We start from the raw sequence: 14,500 nt of genomic DNA, 5'->3' as shown, positions 1-14,500 counted from the left end.
TATTCCATTTTGTATAAGAAAAATTGAAAAAACGAACCAAAAATTTGCGAGTCTTAGAACTCACCTCGCCTTAAGATTTAATGTAAATCTCCTGTAATGGTAACTGGCTATAAATTCTTTAACAAAACCATGGCTTATGTTATGTTGATAAGATTTAGGATAAAATGGCTTTTTCCATTTCCCATATATAAGTAAATCGTAATTTATAGAGAGCAGATTTGCGTCAGTGAATTTATAACAATTTCTAAGATCATTTGGCGACCGGATTGATGTGACGGTTTAGCACCTAAGGTCATACCCATCTAGATACTAAGATCTTTATAGCACAGGATACGTCCTCAATCTGGTCCAGTAATATATGCATAAAGGAGACGGGTCACGTAGCGGCATATTATATGGCTCAAATACTGTAACAATCAATCGCATCTACGAGGATGCTGAGATCACCGAGGCAACAATGTAAATAATTATGAAATACTTATTTACATAGCACAATATTATATGCAGTATTAAGGTAGTTGCTGCTATTTTTGTTCGATTGTTTATGTTGCTAGAAGTAACGGATTTTGGATTACTGTGCAAAATATGTCACGAATACTACGACTAACTTTAAAACGTGTTAAAAGTAACCTGTCTTTATTATCAACTGATTTAAATATTTTTCTTTAGATACATAACATAGATTATACCTACTACCCGAATACGAATGTATTATTTTGATACTATCAAGAAGAATTCGTAAGGGATAAAAAAATAATGACCTCTATAAATACCTGTATTGTAAATTAAGAATTATTTTCTGTGTAATTCGTCAAAGAAAAATATATTTGAGACATAAAACAAGAATCATTAAAACAATAAAATATTATTTAATATCGTTAGCACATTTTTTTATTTATTTACTAGCGTTACGTATTTTATAATTAATCCTATGCAGCCTTTTACATTGACGAACTTAGGTACAATTCCAACCAACTCTATTAATTTTGTTACTATAAAAAATACAGAAGAAATTAATTGTCAATACAAGTTATTTTGTATAACATGATTCGCTTCCATCATTTAAATTCAAATTATTCTGTTTTATTTTGTCCTCTGTATTTTGATGGAATAAATTTTGAAATATTGTCGATCTATTCAAAATAATCTCTGAGTGTTTAGTTAATATCTGGTTTATAATAATAACGTCGGAATCCAAACTAACAATATTCATATAGATTTTCATTGCTAACAGGAAGTAAATAGAACCAAGTTTTTTTCAATGCAAACGCAGAAAAATATACTTCCTTTAATAAAAATAGAAAGACACAACACAAAAATATTTTAATGTTTTTTTTTCTCAGTAAAATGTGAGCACAAAACTGATAACAAGTATTATATATAATTTATGTTGATAATTTCTGACTTATTAATGAGAAAACTCTTTAAAGAAACCCTTTCCTACATTATATTACGGAATTTATTTAAATAGGTCAGTCTCAAAAACATTAATTGTATTTTTTTTTTAATTCTTAGAATAAGTAGTAAAAGACTATTTAACGAATATCACGTTATATAACGTTACCTTTTTACTGTCTATATATATCTATGTGTTTTATTATTATTTAGATTATATTTCTAATAAACAGGTTTGAATATAATTGTAAATACATAAATATAGCGCATCTTACGCACATTAATTGTGTGTTCTAATTTAAATTATAATAATATTTATTTCGATACGACGCCATATAAATTTATAGTCCTAAACAAAAAGTGGAATACACGCAAAAAGTGCGGTTAAATTTTACCTACCTAACGTTACTTAAGTTATGTACACACAAAATGAGTACGTAATTTTTATCATATTTAATACGTAATGGATTAAATGTTTAGTGTAATTGAGTTTCGTTGCTTTGAGTTCTAATATAATTTATGGAATCATAAAAATTTATATTGTAGAAATTGCCTATAAAATTGATAAATATTTACACTTGGTCACGTTTGTTTGTAAACAATAACTGTCAATCAAATATGAACACGAAAATAAGCTTGCATGAAATTTGCTTGGATATATAGAATATTAGGCATATTTAGAAACATTATTTTAGTATGTATGAATTTTCCTTATAAGTAAACCTGTGAATCGAGATAAAACTTGTAAAAAAATAACACAGCACCCACCTGTTTTAGAAACGCCGCTGAAATTTTTGTCATATTGAATAGCTTTATTTTGAAAAGAACCGATAACAATCGCTATTGAATTTTCACTGGCCGCTTTACTCGGAATCACAACTCATTGGCGGGACAGCGAAGTTTTCACGATGCGGATAATGTCACGCAACAAGACCGCCGCGCCCTAGTCCTGGTGGCTGACTGCACCCATTAAGGCTTCCGCCATCTACTTTTGTGATTAGTGATTTCAATCGAAAATCTGCGTTTGCATGGGCATCATGTGACATACCAGGTACATACCCACTAATGCAATAAATAAACCGTGTAATTTAACTAGGAAAACAAACAACAAATTTTATTGTTTTTCACTTTGAAATTACTAAGTTGTTAATTATAAATTAGGTGCTATTTATTCTTGCTATCTACGTTTAATACTTGCTTAGAGAGCTGTAAACCACTTTCACTCTAATATTGAAAACTTAAAGAGTTTATACTAGCTCTTTTATAATTTTGTATATTTACATATTATATACTAACTGTGCCCCGCGGTTTCACCCGCGTAATTCTGCATCCCGTAGGAATACTGGGATAAAACGTTGGCTATGTGTTATTTCAGTTGTCCAGCTATCTACGTACTAAATTTCATTATAATCGGTTCAGTATTTTTTGCGAGATAGAGTAACAAACATACACATACTCACAAACTTTCGCATTTATAATATTAGCAGGACTTGGTTCCGTCTGTGGCTTCGCTCCTCCGTTCTCCGTTCCTTTCAGGTTTCATTTTCGAGTTAAAATTTTGCCTAAATTGTTATCTATGTCTGTAATAATTCTTCATATTATCAAATAAAGTGGGTTTGAAAACAAAACAGATGTTATATTATTGCATACCTGTATCTGGTCTGTTATTATATTATTATATACAACAAGCTTTCCGCCTGCGGCTTCGCTCGCGTTGACTATATAGGCTAATTAATTTTCAAATACCAATCCAATGACACCTCATTTAATTATGTATATCATATTTTTATTGTAGTATAAATTGTCTTTTCTGCACATTGAATGAATATACATACACGTTAGAAATGAAAATTTACATTATTTTTATCGTAACAGGAAATTAAAAGCGTTCATACATTAATTACGTATAACAAACTATATTTAGGTAATTGTGTTTAATATAAGCATGATAATATCTTGGGCATATTATATTTAAAGTTCATTGAATGGAGTATTTAAAATTTAATTACTCTAATTCACAAGATATTTAAAAGAAATAAGTTATAAAACAAAAAACTCACTTTACAATGTAAATACGATAGGTTCTATTTTACTTCGTAGGTAATAAGATTTGAAGCAGAAACACCTTTTTATGTAATTTTTGTGTGCGTCTCTGATTGTATCCTTTTCCTCGCCTTTTCCACTTTATTCCTTTATTCGTCTTCAATTATTTCCTTATACTTCACTCCTTAAGTGCAAACGTTCTTAAGAACTTTATTGCTAAATAATAGCAATACTAATAATGGTCATATGCCCCAAACACTTGAGGGATGGCTCACAATCGGAAAAAATGTTTACCTATTTCATAGTTCATATTAGACCTATTTTTTCGAGTAGACCACTTATAAAGACAAAGATAATTTTTATCTCGTAACGTGATTAAGATAAGACATTTCATTGTTAACAACTGACCCACCACTGCTCACAGTAATCGGATTCATTATCCTCATCATCAGCACATATACTCGTAAATGTGTGTTTTTACCACACCGTTTCGAGCAGTGGTAATGTGAACATTGTGCCTGTTATTTCTTACACCCTCGTCCGGTCTCCCAACTTCATGCGACTTCTTAACAGCACATATTATAATATAGCATAAGAAAGGAGATGAAATGACGACGACTCCCTTCCACCGCCGGTGTTCCCGGATTACTACAATTTATAACTCTTCAACTCCAGAGTGAATAGGCTTCATCTAGGCAGGCGTGCCCATTTATAGCTCCCTGCTTAACATCAGGTAGGATAGCGGCCAAACGTCTGCCTATTAAGTATTTAAAAAATATGGTCATACAAATAAATACCTCTTTTATTTCTACCATGGAAAAAATATTTGAATAGAAAAAATCCATGATATTTCAATGAGAAATACTTGCCTTTTTTCCGTCTATTGCTTCCATCTATTGCTTAGCGGAGATTATATTACGGTATTATTAATGAGGTTACTACTTAAGATAACTCTTCATTTATTTCTAATGTATGGTTAATAATATATGTTGCTTTGTTGCTCAGATACTTATGAAAAACTCGTATAATTTCACGGTTTAAATAATTCACAGCTTCTTATTTCAAAAAGGCGGATCGTTCCAAAAATGAACAATGAAAATGATTTACATTTTTTATCCGTTACATGTGCGTTGACTTATATACAATTTTAAATAGAATTTACATAAAACCGAATGTAATGCAATTGTTTAACTTTGTAATAAAGCAAAAAAAAATTATATTGTAATACAATAAAATAGATCGATAATAGATTCACGACGGTGTAAAATAGTGGCATGCTATTTGTGTTTCGTCCGTTGAGTGGAGGAGCCAAAGGACCATATCCTTTTCCTTACCCTTATTCCCGTCCTCAATACTTTCCTTATTCTTTACCCCTTAAAAGCGGGAAACACGACTCTACTTCTGCAAATGTTCATGGGCGGTGGTGATCGCTTACCATCAGGCGAATCACCAGCACAGTTGCCTGCTACTACATAAAAAAAGATCTTGCTAAAATATTGCAGCTGGAATGCCTTCAGCAAGTGTTGTTTATGTATGAAATTTACGTTTCTTCTTAGGGTTTTACCTTAGGTAAAGCGGTAGTTTAAGTAGTAATTATTCAATTTAATAATTTAAGAAAGACATTTGTCTTCTCTTTTCAACTATATGCTTGAGTAAAACCTTATCTAAATATGTATTTGAGTAATACATAGTGATCGATCAACGCATAACCCAAACCACAGGACGCATGGGGCTGAAACTTTGGCATACAGGTAGATGTTATGACGTAGGCATCTGCTAAGAAAGGATTTCTATAAATTCTTCCCCCTAGGGGATAAAATAGGGGATGAAACTTTGTACCATGAAAAAGCATTAAGACCGCGCGGGCGAAGCTGCGGGCAACAGCTAAGTAGTTAATCATATTTCACAGTAATCTTTACATTGTTTAACAGAACGTCTTTTAATATAGTAATAAATTATTGACATAAAATTAGCATGGGTATAATATTTAACATTAGTGCAAATTTGGATGATCCTGAAATTCATAGATGTGTAAACACAACTGTTAATGGTTTGTTCAAATAACTATTTGCAGTGCAAACATCAGTCAGGTGACTTAGGCGAATTGCCCTTCGCACCACGTGAATTCATTATTTCAATGTACAACCTCATAAATTTCATATTCTACTAGCGCTTCGCCCCGGCTTCGCTCGTTGCAGTTTAGTTATCGGTACATATATAGGTTATAGTAGAAGTCAAGGATGACCTACATACTTCACATAATTTTTTACGAACCAACGTTTAAAGAATTTTTTAATCGGTCCACTACCTAGTTCCAAAGCACATACAAATAAACAAACAAGCGAACTCTTCAGTTTTATGTTATCGATGATGATTATATTAATTTAGATATTAAACTTCTGTCGCTACTTAGTAAATAAAGCCAATCGTAAAGAATGTTATCAGGGCCAAACTTAAGTAATACGCTGATTATACAATAAGTTGATGGGCAAATTTAAACGATTCATTAATTATGATTTAGAATAATTATAATACCTTTATTATATTATTTCGGATTTAATTAATTTTATGATTAGGTAGCTAAAAAGAACTTTTCGTCTTTTGAACTTTTTGGGCCATACTAAGATATTGCTAATACGTACAGATATATCAATTTCAACATTGTGATAAGATATGAATTAATAAACCTAGATATAACCAATTGCTACTAATACAATTAAATAACAACGTTAGTTGTTCATACGCATCATAATCGCTATGCTGTTATGCTTGTTGATTTTTTCGTTGTTTTCATCATATTTTGTTCAAGGTATATATCCATAATGTAAATAACAAAAAAACTGGTATACAAAATTTTATGCCTTAATAAAAATCATATCAATTGAAATATAATGTTATTACAGCACAGTATGGTGATTACAAACAAGACTTCGGTTATGTGGACGTCCGTGAGGGCGCGCATATGTTTTATTGGTTATATTATACCACGGCTGACGTCAAGAATCACACAGAAAGACCATTGATAGTCTGGTTGCAAGGCGGGCCCGGAGGCTCATCGACTGGTATCGGTAATTTTGAAATTCTAGGTCCTCTCGACCTTACATTGCAAGAAAGGGATTATACTTGGGTAAGATCAACTTATTTACTAGACATCATTTTCGATGTGTTTTTTTTGCTTCTTGTTATACACATAAACGTTTATAAGTTACAATTTTTATGTTTGTGAGGAATTATCATTAACATTTTAATGCATCAACAGCCAAAATTGGGGAAGTATAAAGATTTATAGGAATTAATAGACGTTTAATTGCTTCTTAATTCGAGGCTGTCCAAAATTTATGACTTTTAATCTAGTATTGATACATAATGAATATATGTATTGTCTATGCTATATTAAGATAAAACGGTAATCTATATTTACCATCAAATCAAATGCAATTTGTAGAGTGAGACCAGAGGTCTAATTTTTTATTTTCTTTGTATATATTGGTGTCATTTTAGATTAAAAACTTCAACGTGCTTTTCGTGGATAACCCCGTTGGAACTGGATTTAGTTACGTTGATGAATTAAGATTTCTGACCAAAAGTAACGATGAAATAGGTAATGCTTTTATTCTATAACCTCACAAAAATTATAATGAAAGTTAATACCTTTTGCCTACCAGATTATCGTCGTTTATGAGCTTCTTAGCACGCCTCTCTATGGCCTCAAGCGTCTCCAGCTGATATTTGGCAGAATCATTCCAGAGGTGAGAACAGTATTCCATACATGACCGGACTTGTTCTTGGTAGAGATTGAACTGTCCTGGTCTGAAATACTGTCTCATCTTCGCCAGAATACCAAGCTTTTTCGAGGCTACTTGGGCTTTTTACCATGTATAATTAATGCCTTACTACATGTGTATTTTGTATACAGTATTAGGGAAACTATACATAAAATTACGTTCTAGCATTGGACTTCGTGGAATTAATGCGAGGATTTTATAGAAACAATCCCATATTTGAAAATGTACCTCTGTACATATACGGACAATCTTATGGGGGTAAAATGGCTATAGACATGGGCATTCGAATGCGCGAGGTAAAAACTTAGTTTTCCTTACTAAAAATAGTTGCATATATCGAATAAAGTAACGCATGTTTTTTTATTAGGCGGAAGAGGCTGGGACTATTAAATCAAATTTAAGAGGGATAGCTATGGGTAATGCTTGGATATCACCTGTCGATGCTACTTTAACCTGGGCCCCACTATTACTAGCCGCTGGTCTTATAGACAAGACCGGTTATGACAACATCCAAAAATCAGCATTCGAAGCTGAAAGACTATTTAATGCTGGCCTGTACCGGGAATCCAGCTTTCAGTGGGGAAGAACGCAGCAGCAAGTGTTTAGCGCAACAACCTATGTGGACTTTTACAATATTCTTACGAGAATACCACTTGATTGGCTCCAAGATACTCCCCGAAATCTTGATGGTATAATTTCAATTTATCGTATCTAAAATTAGCCTAAAAACACTAATAATTAGAAACGAAATATGTTTCAGAATTTTTAACGAAACTGACAATAAGAGATCACCCTATACAGTTACCGGAAGGACAGGAAGAGATAGATCTAGATGAATTTATGAATACGGTAATCAAGGATGCACTTAACATACCCGCAAATGTTACGTGGGGATCGCAGTCAAATGCAGTCTTTGACACTTTGAGAGGCGACTTTATGAAACCTGTTACCGATGGCAGTACGTACGTCGAAATATACAAGTATTAAACACTAGAGTTATATACAAATGTTTAAGTACTGTGGTTTTTTGCATTTTGATTAATTTTCCATTTATAAGAATCTTCTACAAATATTTCTTTCTTCTTCTTCTTTCTTTGTTCATGGAAATTTTTATGTTTTGTAGATTTTTTCATACAACCAATAAACTATTTTTAAAATACATTTCAGTTGAAAAGCTATTAAATGAAACGGACATAATCCTCACCAAGTATAATGGAAATTTAGATCTTATTTGTGACACTCCAGGTATGTATTGTTATTAGAATAAAGCACAATATATTATATAAATCCATACTTGCAATTGAATGATCGCATTTTCATAGGACAAATATTGTGGGTCGACCGCCTCAAGTGGGCTGGAGCAGAAGGTTATAAAAATGCACCCCGCCAACCAATTTGGGAAAACAATCAGCTGGAAGGATATTACAAATCATACGGAAACTTTAGATTCTTTTGGATTAATAAAGCAGGGCATAGTGTATGATTTCAATTTAAATATGTATATATTATTTTATTCGCAAAATAATATACTAGTATTATTGCTTTATACTAAGTCTGATATTTTCTAACTAGATTTTCATAGAATATTTCTAAATTAACAAGATTATTAGATAATCCATACCAATATAGGACCAATGAACTAGCTATTCGGTAAAATAAGGAGATGAAAATTCTCAAATTATTAGATTAGATATCTGCATATTTAACATCCGTGTATTGTACGCTTGGGTTACTATTTTAACACAAAGGCTCAATGCATGCAATGACCGAGCAAATATTTTCACTTGATTGTATATTATGTAATGTTTATGGGGGTACAACCTTCCTATATATATAATACCTAATAATATTCGAAATAAAAATTGCTAAAAATTACATATTTACAATAGTGGCTACTTTTTTCATTTTTTTTTTTTAGTTGTCATTAACTTTTTCTACTAGATTGTAAATGATAATATAGCAGAAGCAATTATATATGAAGACAAAACATGTATTTATATTTAATTTCAATATGCGTAATTGAAAAAATTAAATTTTCTAACCTTGTATTAGTACAAATAATTTAATTGCTTTCAAATAAATTGTTGAATAAATGATATAATGATAATAATATAATTATTTGAACAATTTGCAGGTACCGAGAGATAACCCAGCCGGATCGAATGCATTTCTTAGAGACATGACTTCATTTGGATAATAAAAAATAATATTATTTAAATTATTTCAATATCTTTATTTTACCTTGAATGTCCCACCTATACCTGGTTATCAACTTTAGACTTTAAGGTCGTTAGAATAAATTATTTTTGCAAATAATAACTGTGAAGGTTTAAAAGAAATGTAAAATAGAAAGACAAACATGACGTCATGTTATAGAATTTTTTCTTTTAAATATGTGCGAATGTGTTTATAGCAATCAAAGGCAATATTCTAATATAATTATCCTTTACTAGTATTAAAAGGAAATAAAAGATTTCCTTTTCCTGTATAACTGTTATTTTTTCACTTCCTTATACTTAAAATAATCGCTCTTACATTTAGATTGTGTATCATGGATAATAGTATTTATTTTACAAAAATTGTTAGTATTTGGTATTTTCCTGTATTATTACATTGACAATGTTAGTTTCCTTTTATGCTGCAATAGAATCACATTTTTCTGTATTTTTATCCAATGGTCAAGTTTGTAATGGATGGATAGAAGGATAAATGCATGTATGAATGTTTGTTACTCTTTCGCGGGAAAACAGCTCATCGTATCGGCACAAAATTTGGTCAGAAGATAGATTGTAGTCTGGATTAGCACAAAGGCTTTTTACTCAGGTACCACGCGAGTAACGCCGCGGATTACTGCTAGTTAGAAATAAAAGATATTATTTTATTTACTAATTTTTATGAAGGTAGTGTTATGTAATAAGATATTTTGTTCGTTGATTTCAGAAATTGATAAGTACCTAACCTAATTAAGTTTTCAAACACATAATCAATTATTTAAATTTTGGAAATGTTTACCTTATCTCTTACTAACTGGGCGATAAGTACAATCATGTATTGCAATAATTATCTCTCTATTTAAATACCTCAATAATTGATACGTACACGAGTTACCTATGTTGTGTCCTTAATCTTTGTTGTGAGTACCGAAATACGATAAGAGTTTGTATTCTTCTACAAATAGAAGCTACTACAAATAATTGAATAAAAGTAAATAAATACACTATGTCTAAAAAATTTATAATTATTATATCCGTTATAGTTGGCTTACTTATATTAGCTGGACTGGGTGTTCTCATTTGGTGGCTAGTAACAGATACTTCAAATGATAAGTTTGAAACAATTCGTAAGTAATAAAATTAAGTATCACAAACGTTTTCCTTATTGTAAATTATACCCTTAGTTTAATTTAATTACTATAGTTACACTTTATATTAAAAAACTTACTCTACATCTAACATACTTTCTTTTAGTTCTTGAGACTGATGGGTTAGGTCAAGTTAAATACAATGCAGCATATACGAGAATTTATGGTGCCGGCGATATTTTCTGGTGGTTCTTCCCATCTACGTCAGACCAGAGTCGACCAATTTTACTATTTCTAGGTGGGGTTACAGGAATACCTGATAGTTTTCTCCTAAACTTTGGGGGAATAGGGCCCTTAGACTTTAATCTAAATACGAGGAACACATCGCTGGTAAATAAATTTACATTAAATCCAAATTCAATGAAGAAGAACAACCTGGTGATATTAAAAGAGCTTTGTATTTTTTAGGTCAGCGACTATCACTTGTTATTCGTAGACAGCCTCTTAGGGACTGGGTTCAGTCAACTTGAAGATGAGCAGTCGATCTTGACAAATTTAAGTGATATGGGTAATTTTACTTCTTTGAATAATGTGTAAATATAATAAATGTAATATATAAATTTAAAGCTCATCGTTCTATATTGCTTGCAGTTGATAATTTAATATACACTTTACAATCATTTTATGGACATAATGATGAATATGAAGATGCGCCTTTATACATTTATGCACAAGGTGATGCGTCTCATTTAGCCATTCCATTGACAACACGATTGCTAGAGGTATGTTAAAACAAAATGAAGCAACAGACCTAATTCCCATTATATTCAGCATATCGTTTAAAAAAGGAACACGAATACATATTATGATTTATTTTAAACTTCTAATAACGTACAAAAGCATTTCATGTTGTACTTTATTCGACAGGATGAGGACTATTCTCACAAAATAAAAGGCATCTTTCTAGGTAATCCCATAATATCACCAGCTCTTACACTGACCAAATTGGGATTTTATTTAGAAGAATTAGCCTACGTCGATGGTAATGGTAGAGCGGCAATAGAAGAATTTTCAACCTCGCTGTCCTCCTTAGTGTCATCGAAAAATTTTGAGGAAGCCTTTAATCAATTCTTTTCTTTGGGTGAATTCATAAATGAAAGAGCTGGTGCCGTAGCGGTTAATGTGGGATATATCGTAGAAAAATTAACTCGCAACTCAGTTAGAGGTATGAATATTAAAAAAAAAAAATTAAATGTCAATATTATAAAAAATAAATAATGTATTGTAAGTACCAGGACTTAAAAAGCCTATTAAGTGGTAACCCAAATATTTTATATTTTATAATCAGCCCAATAATTTGATAGTGTACCAAAAATATTTTGGAGTACTTAAAAATTTTATAAGAGTTTTACGTGTTAAATATAAAATCGTCAAAAGATACTTCAAATTGGTAATAAAACATAGATAATGTAAACCTGTAATATAACCCAATTACCTGCCTCAAATTCCTAGATTAGTTAATTAATATCAAGTACGATATTTGCAGACTACTTCGGACTAAGTGCGTATCGTGACAGAGTTATTCCATCTGACATTAATATGAAAAGTTTCATGGAGGAAACAATTGCGCCAGCGCTTGGAATTTCAAATGATAACAATTATGATGAAAAACGGGATGATGTTATTAAAGCTTTTAGGCCACTTTACATGGAACCCACAGTAGATAAATGTTCGTTATTTACATCATACAGAAAATATTATTGTATAAAAGGAAATCTTAAATTAAATCTGCTTCAAATTAACTTCTAATTCGTTTGGAACGAAGATCAAACCGCTTATATTACATGACAAAATATCTGTTTCAGTGGAAAATATTTTAAACAACTCAAACGTAATTGTTACTATTTTCAATGGTAACCTGGACGCAGTATCAAATACACCAGGTAAGCAATATTGTATTAGTGAATTGTATTTTATAAACTATCAGAACAGCAGGAGATTAAAAGCCCTGAGTATAGGACTACTCCAGTACTGATAAACCCTAATAATAAATTTTATTTATGCATCAATTTTCACAATTTTTTTTTATAATGAAGATCATTTCATATATTTTGTTTTGATGATAGTGTTATTTTAAAGTATAGCATCATGATTTTGTTCATTACCAACCTACCTCTTTTGTTTCTAAAAATATGACAGATTTTATATTGAGCCGTACGTAATTCATTAAAGACAAACTAGCTTTCCGTCCGGATATCATCAGCGTAGACAAAGAATAACAACAAACTTACTGTTCCCATGGGATTTCTTATGTCTTTTCTCAAGTCTCAAATTATCTTTGGTCCAAATTTCATCCAAATCGGTTGAGTGGTATAGGCGTGAAGAGGAGACATACGAACGAAAGACTTTCGTATTTGTAACAATAATCAAGTTGTGATAGAAGGTATTCGTAGAAGTTTATTATATATGTATAGTATGTACTATGACGTAATTTTCTTAAAAAATTATCCTACTTAAATACACATAATACATACTTAAATTTAGATAAAAATTTTTTGTCAACAAAAAAACTAAACTGCCTTTAAATTGTCATAACTACACCAAATAAAAATGGCAATACATGGGAGGCACTTGTTCTTAAATAATAATATTAGCCAATAAAAAAGTACAATCGAATTGACAACCTCCAACCTTTTTTGATGTCGGTTGAAAATAAAAGAATAAGTCATCGTACCGTTAAAAAAATCAGGGTGAATCGTTGTAATTACAGGACAACTAGAATGGATTGATCATTTAAATTGGTATGGACAAACTAATTTTACCAATAGTGAACGGAAGACTCTTGTAATAAATAAACAAATAGAAGGATATTTCCGTGAATCAAGTCGCCTTAATTTCTACTGGATTAACATAGCAGGCCAATCGGTAAGATTTTCTGTGTATCAAAATAAGCAGTTAATAAAGTATATTATAATGTTCAGTTAAAAAGATACATTAAAAGAATTGCAAACAAAAGGAAAGATCAAAACTACAATACACATGAATATTATTAATCTTAAGGATTAAAAAAAATCTAATGTTTTTTTTGTAATTTATATGAAAAATCTCACCAGTTTAAGATGAAAGCATGACAATTATTTCCAGTGATTTTCTTCAAAATCCCTTTTATATTTCAGACACTCTTGGATAATCCTGTCGCAACTAAAAAAATGCTAGAACGAGTAACACGTGAAACATAATTTGGCTTTGTTTTTGTATGAAAAAGAACTCCTGTCCTATATTTTAATACCTAAATTAAAAGAATAAAAACATTTAAAATACAATTACCATTTAAATATCGTATACGTAGAAAAAAATAGAATAGCATTGAAAATCCTGGTAAAAATGTCTAAAACAATGCTTATGCTTTGTTTTGCACAATCAACTAATTTTTATTTTGTAAGTACCTTTTTAATCAATAATGTAATTTTCTGTAAATTTATTATAATATTGACAATAGAATAATTTATAGCTTCAAACACAATATTATTATTAATTAATGAACACTATGTTGATCGTTCAATCCGGAATTCCAAATATTTGCGGCCCGAATTAAATTCCTTGATAACATACAGACTATAAACCTAAGCAGTATCACAGATAACATAATACTGTAAGGAGGATAAAGAAAAATGATATATAACAATCTGTAAAATTTTTATATACACCTAGTCTATCGTCCCTACACTGTTTGTGTATAGTCGTGTTCTGTGGATGAAAGTGATTTGTTTGATATAGTTTATTTTGTTTTTAAGAAAATTACGTAGGGCAAGAGATTATTATTAAGAAAACATTTTTAGTTTTAATTATTACTACATAATTCATTATGTGAATTACTATTATAGTAACAAAAATCGGTCAAGTCCAAGTTGTAGTCGCGCGCCAATATATGAATGCCATCCTCTCAATATACATGTTTATCTATCTGTGCTTTACT

At 30.8% G+C, this 14,500-nt stretch overlaps 3 protein-coding genes across 3 annotated transcripts in view; 2 read left to right on the top strand and 1 right to left on the bottom strand.

The window, feature by feature from the left end:
* The window catches only part of LOC119834464 (facilitated trehalose transporter Tret1-like), a 13,148-nt gene extending 10,867 nt beyond the window's left edge, over nt 1-2,281 (bottom strand). Inside the window, exon 1 of the mRNA XM_038358830.1 lies at nt 2,164-2,281. Coding sequence (XP_038214758.1) covers nt 2,164-2,196 — 33 coding nt within the window. The 5' untranslated portion in view covers nt 2,197-2,281. The remainder of the gene's footprint in view (nt 1-2,163) is intronic.
* Nucleotides 2,282-5,412: 3,131 nt separating this feature from the next.
* Nucleotides 5,413-9,420, top strand: LOC119834302 (retinoid-inducible serine carboxypeptidase-like). The gene is made up of 9 exons (XM_038358642.1): nt 5,413-5,488; nt 6,342-6,565; nt 6,940-7,039; nt 7,389-7,519; nt 7,591-7,912; nt 7,984-8,181; nt 8,391-8,468; nt 8,546-8,700; nt 9,358-9,420. Exons 1-9 carry the CDS (start codon nt 5,413-5,415, stop codon nt 9,418-9,420), a joined length of 1,347 nt encoding a protein of 448 aa, XP_038214570.1.
* A 1,022-nt stretch (nt 9,421-10,442) lies between these two features.
* Nucleotides 10,443-14,500, top strand: part of LOC119834301 (serine carboxypeptidase-like 51) — a 5,795-nt gene continuing 1,737 nt past the window's right edge. The window contains exons 1-9 of the mRNA XM_038358641.1: nt 10,443-10,563; nt 10,691-10,914; nt 10,993-11,092; nt 11,176-11,306; nt 11,452-11,749; nt 12,071-12,253; nt 12,390-12,467; nt 13,295-13,449; nt 13,701-13,752. Of these exons, the coding sequence (XP_038214569.1) occupies nt 10,443-10,563; nt 10,691-10,914; nt 10,993-11,092; nt 11,176-11,306; nt 11,452-11,749; nt 12,071-12,253; nt 12,390-12,467; nt 13,295-13,449; nt 13,701-13,752 (1,342 nt within the window). The remainder of the gene's footprint in view (nt 10,564-10,690; nt 10,915-10,992; nt 11,093-11,175; nt 11,307-11,451; nt 11,750-12,070; nt 12,254-12,389; nt 12,468-13,294; nt 13,450-13,700; nt 13,753-14,500) is intronic.

The sequence above is a fragment of the Zerene cesonia genome, chromosome 19, assembly GCF_012273895.1.
Source record: "Zerene cesonia ecotype Mississippi chromosome 19, Zerene_cesonia_1.1, whole genome shotgun sequence".
Lineage (NCBI taxonomy): Eukaryota > Metazoa > Arthropoda > Insecta > Lepidoptera > Pieridae > Zerene > Zerene cesonia.
Note: the sequence above shows the minus strand (reverse complement) of the source record. Positions and strands in the feature narration are given on the sequence as shown.

Bases quoted from the DNA above. Each gene is read 5' to 3' on its own strand.
- LOC119834302 (XM_038358642.1), top strand. From the start codon at position 5,413: ATGGGTATAATATTTAACATTAGTGCAAATTTGGATGATCCTGAAATT. The intron at 5,489-6,341 runs GTTTGTTCAAAT...ATGTTATTACAG, and splicing joins TGTAAACACAACTGTTAATG to CACAGTATGGTGATTACAAA. The intron at 7,040-7,388 runs GTAATGCTTTTA...ATTACGTTCTAG, and splicing joins CAAAAGTAACGATGAAATAG to CATTGGACTTCGTGGAATTA.